The sequence below is a fragment of the Pagrus pagrus genome (assembly GCF_965226575.1).
Source record: "Pagrus pagrus genome assembly, chromosome: 3".
Taxonomy (NCBI): domain Eukaryota; kingdom Metazoa; phylum Chordata; class Actinopteri; order Spariformes; family Sparidae; genus Pagrus; species Pagrus pagrus.
This window is the reverse complement of record NC_140187.1, coordinates 25,183,200-25,195,979: the sequence shown is the minus strand read 5'-3', so window position 1 is coordinate 25,195,979 and position 12,780 is coordinate 25,183,200. Positions and strand designations below refer to the sequence as shown.

The 12,780-nt window shown below is 44.2% G+C and overlaps 1 protein-coding gene across 2 annotated transcripts in view; it reads left to right on the top strand.

Moving 5' to 3' along the window:
• Window positions 1-12,780, top strand: part of adamts9 (ADAM metallopeptidase with thrombospondin type 1 motif, 9) — a 44,498-nt gene that overhangs the window by 9,386 nt on the left and 22,332 nt on the right. For both annotated transcript variants that reach the window (XM_084349886.1, XM_084349887.1), the window contains exons 11-25: window positions 92-196; window positions 1,234-1,379; window positions 1,803-1,984; window positions 2,136-2,272; window positions 3,112-3,229; window positions 3,351-3,446; window positions 4,518-4,684; window positions 4,925-5,054; window positions 6,116-6,242; window positions 6,352-6,562; window positions 6,686-6,850; window positions 7,661-7,822; window positions 8,894-9,013; window positions 11,123-11,230; window positions 11,314-11,481. In XM_084349886.1, coding sequence (XP_084206012.1) covers window positions 92-196; window positions 1,234-1,379; window positions 1,803-1,984; window positions 2,136-2,272; window positions 3,112-3,229; window positions 3,351-3,446; window positions 4,518-4,684; window positions 4,925-5,054; window positions 6,116-6,242; window positions 6,352-6,562; window positions 6,686-6,850; window positions 7,661-7,822; window positions 8,894-9,013; window positions 11,123-11,230; window positions 11,314-11,481 — 2,142 coding nt within the window. The remainder of the gene's footprint in view (window positions 1-91; window positions 197-1,233; window positions 1,380-1,802; window positions 1,985-2,135; window positions 2,273-3,111; window positions 3,230-3,350; window positions 3,447-4,517; window positions 4,685-4,924; window positions 5,055-6,115; window positions 6,243-6,351; window positions 6,563-6,685; window positions 6,851-7,660; window positions 7,823-8,893; window positions 9,014-11,122; window positions 11,231-11,313; window positions 11,482-12,780) is intronic.

Below are 12,780 nucleotides of genomic sequence, written 5' to 3'. Positions count from 1 at the left end.
ATGACATGTCGTGTTCTGATTGTCTAATTATTTTGTGTAATCACAGGGTTAACACTGTGCGTATATGTCTATGTTTGTGTGTGTTTCTCAGACCCAGTGTCGGAGGCTGTGGTGCACCAGTCCAGAGGGCGCCCAGAGGGGCTGCAGGACCCAGCACATGCCGTGGGCAGATGGCACTGACTGCTCCCCTGGGAAGGTAAGCGTTATGTAGAAATGAAGAGAGCAGCTGAGAGCGAGGCACTGTTTAGAGGAGCATATGGAATTAAAAAGCAGAGGAAAGGGATGTTTCTTTTATGTCATTTTAAAGAAAGAGGAGAAAGAAGAATGCAAATGTGTTTTATTACTGCAAAAGTTTGAGATGAAAGTGTAAAAGGAAAGATTAAATACTCCCTGGGATAGCCTCCTTTTTATCCAATACATTTGTGGTTTAATACTCATATGGTTCTGTGTTATGATTTAACAATCCTCACCACATTTCCTAGATTTATATAACAACTTTTCCATGGACTCATGACCATAAAAGCATTCACAGGTGTTTTAATCCAGGGCGCAATATGACAAAAGGAAACAACTTTCCCAAAACTTGCCAAAAATAAAATCCCCATTGACACGTATGTAAACTAATTGAACGTGGCTGGCACGGAAGGTGGCGCAAAGTTGTAAATGATGGAAGTCTCTCCACGACTGTCTTAGTTTAGCTTTTAATTAGGACTTTCTCACCAAGCCCTCGCTTCCTGCCACTAAGGCTGGAAGAACATGAAAGCTACACAAAAAACGCACAGATACACACACATGTTGAAACCTTTTCATGTTTACACCAACCTCTCATCCCGTGCCATGCCAGAGCGCACCGCACTAAACACGTAAACTGGAGTCTGTTTATTCAAACGGTGTCAGATTATCCTCCTGTTATGAGCTGTGATATATTTATTGACTGTGTGCGTGACATTTTCTTGTCTTGTGTCCAGCCAGACCCAGCCGTGAAGCGTCTCTTTTGGTTCCCCTTTTTTCCATTTGCCTCACTGTATAATTTCTCCCAGATTAGCATCAAAGCAGGAGAGCAGATAGATGTGTTGCCAGTTCCATGGATAAGATTTCATGTGCTCACTCTGTCTGTTCCTCTTGCGCTTTGACTTTTTCTTTCACTCAATCACCTCCTTCCCTCCTTCTGCTCCTATTCACGCTCTCTTCATTTACCCGACCGCTGTGTTTCCTGTTTCTCTGTCATCGCAGCACTGCAAACACGGCCTGTGTATAGCCAAAGAGCATGATGCCACACCGGTGGAGGGAGCGTGGGGAGTTTGGAGTCCTTTCGGTACCTGCTCGCGGACTTGTGGCGGGGGCATCAAGATTGCCGTGCGTGAATGCAACCGACCCGTGTGAGCAGTCCCTCTCTTTGTAGTCCTGAATGCTTACTGGACCTTGTCTCCATCTTAGCTGCCAAAACCAGTGTTCCATAGATCAAGCCTCCTTAAGAGAATTCTTTCCATAGCTAGTGTTCATCAAGACAGGCCCTCTGATGGCAGATCTTCCAAGAAAAGATCACTGAGTCTCCTTGAATGTTGTCTTTCATCCTTTCTGGAGCAGATAAAAAAGAAACGGGGCATTATGTGAATGAGTTAGAAATTGAGACGGAAACTGAAACAATGCCAGTGACATACCGTAGGTGTACTTTGGGTGGGCAGTGTGGTGAAAAGGGGAATCAGCAGATACTGTAGATGAATGTAAGAAAGCACCTACTTAAGATATTTGCCAGATTAGACTAATGATTGGTCCATTCACTTCCTCGATATTGCTTCCAGGCCCAGAAATGGAGGAATGTATTGTGTGGGTCGTCGAATGAAGTTTCGTTCCTGTAACTCTGAGCCCTGCTCCAAGCAGAAGAAAGACTTCAGGGAGGAGCAATGTGCGGCTTTCGATGGCAGGCACTTCAACATCAACGGTCTACCTCCTAATGTTCGTTGGGTGCCCAAATACAGCGGAAGTAAGAATCCTTTTTTGCAAGTCACTTGCATCCTGCTTGCTCCTTTTGTCAACCTGATTTCACTTTTGCATCACAGACATAATGTAAGCCTGACGTTGACATTGATTAAATTATATTGTTAAATTCTGCCCTTTCCTGCCTCCTCTGTCAGTCCTGATGAAGGACAGATGTAAGCTGTTCTGCAGGGTGGCAGGCAGCACGGCCTACTATCAGCTCAGGGACAGGGTCATCGATGGCACACCGTGCGGACCAGATACCAACGACATCTGTGTCCAGGGCCTGTGCAGGGTGAGGAACTTTTATTTACTTTGGCACAAGAGGCTGCATGGTGCAAATGCATGTGTGAAGTTACTATGTGAAGTGGATAATCATTTCTACATCTTTACAGCAAATATTCTCAAGAAGCATTTTGATCCTTTGCCAAACCACACTGTGTTTATTTGACTCAAACCTGTGACAGAGTTTTAGCCTGAAAGCATGATTACTAACATACCACACACAACAATATGCTTCTTGAAAGAAGCAGTGGGTTGTTCTGCGTACACTCAAACCACACACAGTGTTTTTGTTAGATTGTGGTTCAGTAAGTTGCCTTCCTGCCCATGTCAAGTGGATTTTGATCCATGCTGTGGCACTAAAGCTAAGCTTTTCATCCTTGAAAGAAATAAAAAATGTCTCCTGCTACAACCAGTTACAAGCAGAACGGCTCATGTCATTTCCAGTGTGGTTTTATGAAGGAAATGTATTTCAGATGGGTGTCAGCGACATGGCTACAACTCAATAAGTTCTTGCAACTACTTTAAGGGTCACTGGGTTTGATTCTTTCTCTCACGGTCAGTATTTCATCAGGAAATATGCAAGTAATGGGCGAAGTAGAAGACTAAGTGTGGTAAAAAAAAAAAAAGTGCAGTGTATTTTGTGTAGAACAATCAGGCTGACTTCCTTCTTTTTGCAGCCAATCTGTGCATTTTTTTATGTATATATTTATATAATGCACAGTATACACAATATATGAATCTAACTTTCCCTCTTTTTGTCCATTTCCAACCACTACCATTTATATGACTCATGGCATTTTCTTCTTTTTTCTTCTACATATTTCTCCCTCTTCACACTTTACTGAGCAGCAAGCGGGCTGTGACCATGTGTTGAACTCAAAAGCCAGGAGGGACAAGTGTGGCGTGTGCGGAGGTGACAACTCTTCCTGCAAAACTGTGGCAGGGACCTTCAACATCGTCCGCTATGGTGAGCAGCGTCTTTCACTATACTGTCGCTTCAACAGCACTGGGAGAGGTGCTCATTTGTAATCATAGGCACAGAACTCACTATACTAATGATCTAAACCTGGTACTAATGCAATTTGCAGGCTACAATGAAGTAGTGCGAATACCCAGTGGTGCTACAAATATAGATGTGCGTCAACACAGCTACTCAGGGAAACCGGAGGATGACAACTACCTCGGTAAGACATCCAGCAATAATAATGTTTCCATTCAATTCTAATGCGATGTGTTGTTGAGAGCATCTACTTGGATGCGCATGTTGTGTCTCTGCCTGCCTGCTTGTCTGTGGGAATGATGGTGTTCAGCTTTTAGTGTAAAGTCTTGTATTGCAAACTTAAGGAGTTGGCATGTAGTGTGCATGCTAACATGGTAATGAGCCAGCACTAGGCCTGTGGGTACCATTCCAGCAAGGTCACTTAATTTATAAGTCTTTGTGTGTGTTGTGTGCATGTGTCTTGTGTGTGTCTTTCTGTACCATATGCCTGTCTTTTAGTCTAGATACGGCTGCCTTGTCAGCTATTAGCATACGAGTCCTGTTGGCACTAGCGTGCTAATACCTGAGCACAGATGGCCCTCTGGCTACCATTCCATGAAGGTCAGCGGTGTGTCGGCATGTATAGTGTGTATATGTCTGCATGTTGCTGTTGTTGTGTTGTGTTGCTTCTCTTATTCTGTGTGTGTGTGTGCCTGTCTGCTCGACTGTACGCCGCCAAGCCTTGTTTTTCAGTTGTCACCCTGTATTGTGTGTATGTATTTATGTGTGTTTGTGTATGGGCACAGTCAATTAGGGGCCCAAAGTGGAGATGGAATGAGGGCCGCTCTCCTCGGTCATATTAGTGTAATGTGTGAAATGGCGAGGAAAGTAAAGGCAGGAAATTAGCTCCATAATCGCATTAGGGTGAATGAGTGCAGCAGACTGACTGTTGAACAGAACAGGACGCCCCTGGATGGGACTTCTCCAGGAATAGAGGATTATTTTACCCCAATAAGGCTTTACTGCTACCTACTGCATGTGCCTTACTGTAACTGAAAACGTTAGCCACAGTGTTCCTAGGCTGCCCTGTCACATGCCAAAACACTTTTTTTAATCTTTAACTAGTGAGTGTCATAAGAACGATAATTGTCACACGTTTTCACTTTTTTCCTGCAGTTGTTACGTGTTTATTACGCAAACACAGTTCAACCTTACATCGAGTACAGCTCATTCTGGCTGTCTGTGTCAGTGAGTGATGCTTTCTGTCTCCTTGCAGCTATATCAAATAGCCGTGGAGAGTTCCTGCTTAACGGAGAGTTTGTGGTCAGCATGTTCAAAAGGGAAATAAAAGTGGGAAATGCCGTCATCGAGTACAGTGGTTCTGACCATGTCATTGAGAGGATCAACTGCACTGACCGCATCGAGGAGGAGGTCATTGTCCAGGTAAACTGCTCTTGATGTTTATGATGGCAGGAAAAGAATAGGCTAGACTGGTTTAAAAGCAGTAGCACGAGATAAACTTAAATAAATAAGTTGTTTTGAATGCAGGAACTTAAATGTTGCTACAGGCTTTACCCCTAAAGGTTTTTGCCTTTACTTTGGAATATGTGGACAGTCCATGATATTAAAAACCTATAGTCCAACTGTATAATAATGCATAACACATTGCCTGCGTTTTCCCAGGTGCTATCTGTGGGGAATCTTTACAACCCAGATGTCAGGTACTCCTTTAATATCCCCATAGAGGACAAACCTCAGCAGTTCTTCTGGGATGCCTATGGGCCCTGGCAGGAGTGCAGCCGCCTGTGCCAAGGTGAGTGGGAGGCACAAGGGATCAGCAAAATGAGGTGATGGGAGTGGTCAGTGATAAATGGTGTGGTGAGACTAAAGATGGGATGGAACAGAGAGAGGAGACGTGGGAAACGCTGAGCCAGAGGCCCAGGAGAAAGAGGATTGTCTGGCTAAACTTGACAGGCTCATGCTAGACGTATAGGTTTCGAACAAGTGATTAAAGTTAGACCTCGTAGTATACTGTGGCCGATTTCCTTTTTTGGCATAACTTCGGACATGTCAGACTGTTTGGGCAGGCAGAGGCGGATTGCAGGTAAACTCGAAAACCTGCTATGTGTTATGACTCCATCCCTTTTCTGAGAATTTCTTTCTTCACTTTTTGACACCGTTCTGCTTGAACAACCAACAGTAAACATCAAACAGAAACCAATGAGTTCACAGCGCAGGGTAAACGGCTAACATGTAATGCCCTCAGCACCTTTTGATTTTCTGATTTATACAGCTTCTTTGGCCGACTGAGACACACTAAGCTCTCATAGCGCTGAGCTGCAAAACTTGGTAACATGAGGTACTGATAGAGACTCTATTTCCTGCAGCCACATGCGGTTTAAATCTCTCTCCCCTACTGTATAGTTGGTGCACTGTTATTCAGTGCAAGGATGTCAACACAAGAGCCAAAGCGAAACACACACACATTGCTGCTCATATACCCTGCGAGCCGATGATGATCTATATTGTACTCAAGCCAGCCGCTGCATTGACCCAGATAACTACTTGAAAGACCTTACAGAAGCCGATGTCAGGCAGTGGAAGGTAGTGGGATTTCATTTAAGGATGAAGTTATGAAAACCCCATATTGGAACTCTAGTCATGCATTTTTGGTAACTCGTTTATGTCTTAAAGGGAGCAAAATACTTTCTTTTTATTTTCACGTCTTACATACATGCACATATAACAGGAGATAACCAAAAATAAAACATGTCTGCAGCATGTCAACTTTTGTTGGGTGCTTTAGAATCATAAGAAACTTTTGACTTTGCACATTTACCTGCTGTTCAAACTTGCGTCATTTAATCTTCACAGGAGAGCGCAAGCGGAAGATTCTCTGCAGCAGAGAGTCAGACAGGGTGGTGGTGTCAGACCAGAGGTGTCACGGTACAGCTAGACCTGCTGTCATCACTGAGGCCTGCAACACTGAATGTGAACTCAGGTATGTTTGACCAGTTTAACCAGACTTTAGTACCTAGTTGAACCAATCCAGTCTTTCTTATTTCATTTAAAAATACTGACAAGGCTTTGACCTATCACAACTGATGCAGGTGGCATGTGGCTCGTAAGAGTGAGTGCACAGCCCAGTGCGGCCTGGGATATCGTACCCTGGAAATTTACTGTGCCAAAATAAGCCGCGCAGATGGGAAGACGCAGAAGGTTGATGACCGCTACTGTAGTGGTCAGCACAAACCTGATGATAAGGAAGGTTGCCATGGAGACTGTAACCCGGGCGGCTGGGAGTACTCATCTTGGTCAGAGGTAAGATTGCGGTAGGAAGCATGGGGTTTGTGTGTGAGCATAATCCAGATGTTTGTCAAAGTTTATTGCAGGTCTTGTACATGTGTTTACACTTGATGATGTTCAAACATTTGTCCTGCACAGTGCTCCAAGAGCTGTGGTGGGGGCACCCGCCGTAGAGGGGCAGTGTGTCGAAAGGCAGCCGAGGCTGGCGGTGACGAGAGCAAATGCAGTCAAAGGGACAAGCTGACCGTCCAATCCTGCAATGAATTCCTCTGTCCACAATGGAAGACTGGCGACTGGTCTGAGGTCAGTTCAGCTCTAATTTGCATTCTCTTTGCCCTTAGAAGAAGACCAGTCCGATATTCACTGGTCTCATATCGTGCTCCATATAAAGGAAGTGGGCTGATTAAGAAGATGATAGCACATACATTGAATGTTTACATTAAAATACTTCTTCTTTCAAATCAAATCAAATCATATACACAGAGAAGACATTGAGAGGATGATTATGTCAACGCTTCTGTTGCATACAGTTACATAAGGTTTGTGCATATACATTTATCAGTGAGGAAGACTTCCCAGTGTTTATGTAGCTAAGTTTGGTCAGTGTAAAAGGAAACTGACTCTAGTGTCCATACTGTAGTATGAAGCCAGTAGTGATCTGGGTCAAATGTAAAATCCCAGTGCTTTGGGAGAGTTACTCCCCTCCGTCCACTGTAGTGAGTGTTAGGAAATCTCTGATTGCAGGGTAAGATCAGACTTAACTGCTGTACAGTTTACACATTGTAGAGCGAGGAGCTTGCAAAGCTTTGGGCTGCATTCCAGGAATATTTCAGATCTCCCATGTGGTGCTGCTAAATACAAACACCTACACTACACTGTATACATATGCACTGTGCTCACACATAAATAAATACTCCTGCCCTGTCTTTTGGGCCCTTCCAACCACCATATGTTTTGTAATCTTTATATCCTGTTCTCCACAACGCCAAGTGATCTTCCTCCGTCATGAACTTGAATTCCAGCAGGCTCAATAGCTGGGAACAACCAGTGCTCATGTACTACACTGTACACATACTGTATTCATCTCCAAACCCTGAAATATTTTACTTGCAGTGCCTTGTGACGTGCGGGAAAGGTTATAAGCACCGTCAGACGTGGTGTCAGTTTGGTGAGGACCGTTTAGACGACCGCTTCTGTGGGTCATCTAAACCTGAGTCGGTGCAGACGTGCCAGCAGCAGGAGTGTGCCTCTTGGCAGGTCGGACCCTGGGGACAGGTGAGTGTTAGCAATAATTTATAGTATGTACTACATTTTGTTCAAGGTTGGCAACAATTGAGAACTGAAATTTAGGGGACAAATTCATGGGCAAACCTCCTTAATGTGTGATGGCAGATCAATTTATTTAACAGAACAGGTGAAACAGCTGAAATTGCACTGTTAGACTGCATGACTGTCTTCATATCAATACACAAAGTGTTTTTTTTTCTAAGGCATTAAAGAAGCTATTCCTTGATTCACAGCCACAGCTTTCATATATAATAATAAATATGTTTATCCAGTGGATGGGAAGCAGCACAGAGGCTGACATTTACAATTACCTTTGCTTTTCTGATAAATTCTTGCCAGATGTAAACCAAGGGGAGGACACAGATAAGCTAAGCTCATCATTTAGCACTGTCCCCTTTTCTCTCGCCTGGTTAGACAAGGAGCACATCCTGCCAAAATAAATATACAAAAGCTATGGATAATCTGGGGAGGCGTGTTCTCCTACAAAAGCATTATATAGGGTTATGTACACAGTGTATAGTGTCCATGTGTGTCTCTGTGTGTAGGCTCAGTCTCGTTTGTGTGTGTGCACAGAGAAGTGAAAAAATGTGAGATATTTCTGTGCCCCCCATCAGAGGATGTGCGCACGTTAAGGTATATTTGAAGTCGTTTAATGAAGCGTGGTCAAATGGTAGTTGAAGTTGCCGCCACACAAGTTTGACCCTGTTTCATTGGAGGCAGTGAGGCAGAAGAGAGTGTGGGCTAGTAGCCTCTGACTTGGCTACAGTGGAAAAAAAACAAGTGCAATGTATATGAGCAAAGGCTCCTTTTGTATTTAATGTTTAGCTGCTGGAAAAAAGGGATCTCAGAGAGTTTGTAAGGGAAGTCGAATGGCAAAGGAAGCCTTTTTATTTGCTCAGCGTAGTTCACAGTTATTTGATTTGTTTGTGTGTGTGGGTTGCTTGTTGGCTCAGATGAACTGTCTGTTTTTTGCTCCTTTTCTTGCCTCTTTCTCCGTTTTCTCTTTGGCTCACTGTAATGTTCCCCCACCACTCCTTTTTTTCCCCTCTTTGAACTCAGTGCACTACCTCGTGTGGGCCAGGCTACCAGATGCGAGCAGTGAAGTGTGTGGTTGGCTCTTATGGTGCTGTCATGGATGACACTGAATGTAATGCTGCCACCCGACCCACTGACACCCAGGTAAGGAGGACCTCTCTTCTCCCTCTCTCTATCATCTTCCCTTTACTTCTCTCAAATGCTCACAGTCTCTTTAGCACTTCTTCATTGTGAGAGCACACTTTCAAACGGATTCATACTGTGAGGAGAGAATCCACGTGCATGCACACCGACACTCAATACACACACAGACAAACACACACATTTCATTTCCACCTGGTCTCAATAAAGCTATGTTGTCTGATCTAGTCTGGTCTAGAGGGGAAGACAGAAGGGGAGGTTATACGGGCCTCACTATCCCCACATACAGACACACAACTCTCAGACAGAATCCCCAAAAGAAAGGGGGACCTCTCCGTGTTATACCAGAATCCTCTTATCTTCATTGTTTTAAAGACATTAAAGTCTGGCAGAAATATTAAATCATCTTGAAGATGCCTTCACCTCAAAACATCCCTCAGTTATGGCAGCTGTTATTGGAAACTTGATTACAACCCTAAATAAAATAATATTAAATATTACAAATTCAATTTAATGAATCTTCTTCAATAGGGGTGGATATTCTAGTATTCCTGCACTTACCGTGATTCGTTGTGTATCTTTTTTTTTTGTAAAACCACTTCCACACTATTGAAGTCTCCCTTTCCTTCACCCTGGTGTGTAGCAATGATACTTTTGCTTTCGGCCATGCTTCTTGTTGCTGAACGCAATGCTATTACGTCAGTATGTCAACAACACGCAACATTTCCACGCTAAGAATTTTAAAAATCATATTTAAAATTATACCAGTGTTATTTGAAACAATATGATGAGGCAGACCTATGTTCTTCAAATGACTTATTCCTATATATATATATATATATATATATATATATATATATATATATACATACATATAAAAAATATTTAAAGCAGTGCAGTTCAAAGGTGATTCCACGGCTTAAAATATTTAGCTCTTCTACCCACAGGTATTTCACATTGATAGTGTTCAAGTGTTTAATTTACTCAGGGTTACATGTGGAATTAGTCGTGTTGTCTGAATCTGTTGGTTCACTGTGCTACACACACACACTAGAGACACAGAAACACCAAAGAAACCTATTTTGAGCTGAATGAGAGTTTTGTTTGCTCAGCGTGGGACGTAAAGCCATTTCAGAGGGCTGAGCATGCAGACTCAGGATGAGGCCCCCCTTTAGTCGCAGTGGCTCTTAATTCCGGTGCCTGGGCCGGCAGAGCCAGTGACCCTGAAGCAGTCGCCCCACCTCGTTGTGATTCTAACCAGCCAGCCATGAAGTGGGCCACCAGGCTGCTAGTCCCACCACCATCAGCCACCAAGCAGGGCTTGGAAAAAGAGGGACAGATATATGGATGGAGGTCTGAGTACAAGGAGGAGAGAGTCGGAGGCAAGAGATGCTTCCCTCGATATTTCCACGCATAGATTGGATAAAGGCTGGCAGATATGAACACTGCTTGGGCATGTTATATCATTTGTGGAAGATGTAAGCCATCACACAATTTGTCATGTTTTGTCAGCTTATACACATAAAATTTGAGTCTGACAGGAAGTGTGCGTCGAGCTACTTTAAGTTGTACCGAGGGGACTATTTGCTTCAGTGAGGAGGCCGAGTGTGGAATGTGGAGCCTGCTTAGATCCTGGGCGACCTGATTAAGGCCCTCATTCCAAGAGACTGGGGGTCAGAGGGCACCAGAGGGCATGGGGTGGAAAAAGAGGAAAGGGCGGAAGGTGAGGGACAAGGGGGTGGATTAGGGGTGGAGTTTACGACCACGCCAGCATGGGTATTGGAGCCCTGAATACCACTCCACTATGACCTGTTATGACAGGGATCAGGGCTTTATGCTGAGTGGCTTACTGCCACAATCCATAGTTTGAACTGACGGGGGGGACCCTGTTAAGGTTGTTTTGGTAAGGTGGGGGGAAAGGGTTGATGGGAAACACAACTACTCTCAAATGCAGAGCTGAAGGAATATAGTTTAAGTTGTTAATGACTGTCCCATGTCACAGGAGCTATCTCTGATATTCGTGGTATTTTGTGGTCAGGGACAGATGTTGTTACAGTATATTCATTTTGTTAATCACTGCATGAATGGGTGTATGTGTCCTCCCTTCCACAGGACTGTGAACTGGCCCAGTGTCCCAGCAGCCACCCTGTTCCCCCAGGGACCAAAGTCCCCACCCACCAGGGCCACAAAACCCAGTGGCGGTTTGGTTCCTGGACCCAGGTTTGTTCCTCTGTCACATCTTCAATTTGTGTGTCTTTGTGTTGGTTTACAGCTTCTTAACGTCCTTCTCTCCTGCACAACAGTGTAGCGCCAGCTGTGGCAAAGGGACACGGATGCGCTACGTGAGTTGCCGTGACAACCAGGGTGGTGTGGCAGAGGAGTCGGCCTGCGCTCACCTACCAAAACCCCCTGCCAGAGAGGTGTGCTCAGTAGTGGCCTGTGGACAGTGGAAAGTGCTGGAATGGACAGTGGTAAGACGACAAGCCTTTATCATCATTTATTCATTAGTATCTAACACATACGTGTACATTATCTGAAAAACTGAATGTTAAACAGCTGCACCTAGATTTATAAAAGCTCACCAAGTGTTGGAGAGGACAGTGGAAATTTAGTTTTCCTGCATTTTCCATCAGATCTGCGTCTCGTTATACAGACAACAGACAGCACTGTCGATTAATCTCAATTGTGTGTTGTCAATATTGCTATCCAGGTGTTTTTCTTCCTGTTAAACGTTTATTTATTTCAGTGTACTCAACTACACTGACAATTAGTGTCTACTCACGCTATGTAGCTGTTTGTGTAAGCAAAGATGTGGAGACAGGGTGGCAGCTGTAAGGCAAGTGTGTATCGAGGCATGGAGGAGGGCTGGAATGAGGCTCGAGAAGGAGTGTGTGTGTGTGTGTGTGTGAGAGAGAGTGAATTGAAGTTTCTGGAGTTGTGAGATGCAAGGGGCTGCAGTGAGGGGCTCCAGTCTTGTTTACAGATGTTTCTCATCATAGTCCTGGTGATACAGTAAAACCAGACTGCAGGTCTGGTCACCATATACACACACACGCATGCACACTCACACATGTACCACCAAGCCAAAGACACTCATTGAAGTAAATAGTTCATCCTAAGGCCAAAAAAGATTTCAGATCCACACACACACACACACACACACACACAAAGCAGCCAAATCAAAACAGCCTTCTTAATCTTGCAGCGACAGAACACTCCAGTATGACAGTTTTGTTATTGTTCCATAGTGTACAGTACGTTATCCAACAGCTTCATTTAGTATCACATCATATACATGGACTTATTGTATGTAAAGCCTTTCACTGTATCTACAATCATGGGAAATCCATAACATTGTGACAAAGCAGTGTAAACCTCTGGACAGTGTTATCCCAGGTGAGATTTTAGAGCAGAGAGCTGTTGCAGAAGTAAGATGAATCACCTCATGCAAGACAGAGAGTGGACTCTGCTGTGGAGGAGCTGTTTGAGACGCCATTAGTGCCTGGCAGAAGATCTGCCTTGTGGTATTTTCTGAAAAAGAAAGAGGTGCACCTGGGTCCTTTAAGGATACACTGCAAGGTCCGCAGTGCCAGAACCAGGGCCATTTGTTTTATGCCTTGTTCAACTTGAATGAGAGCTGTATCGGCATCCTCAACAACAAGTCAAGCTGGTTTTAAATTGGCACTGGACCTTGTCGAGGATGTGCCCCGTTGTTTTTGTTTGTGAAATTTCTGTGCAGTTTTATTGGCCAGCTGAAGAGCGGAGAGTTT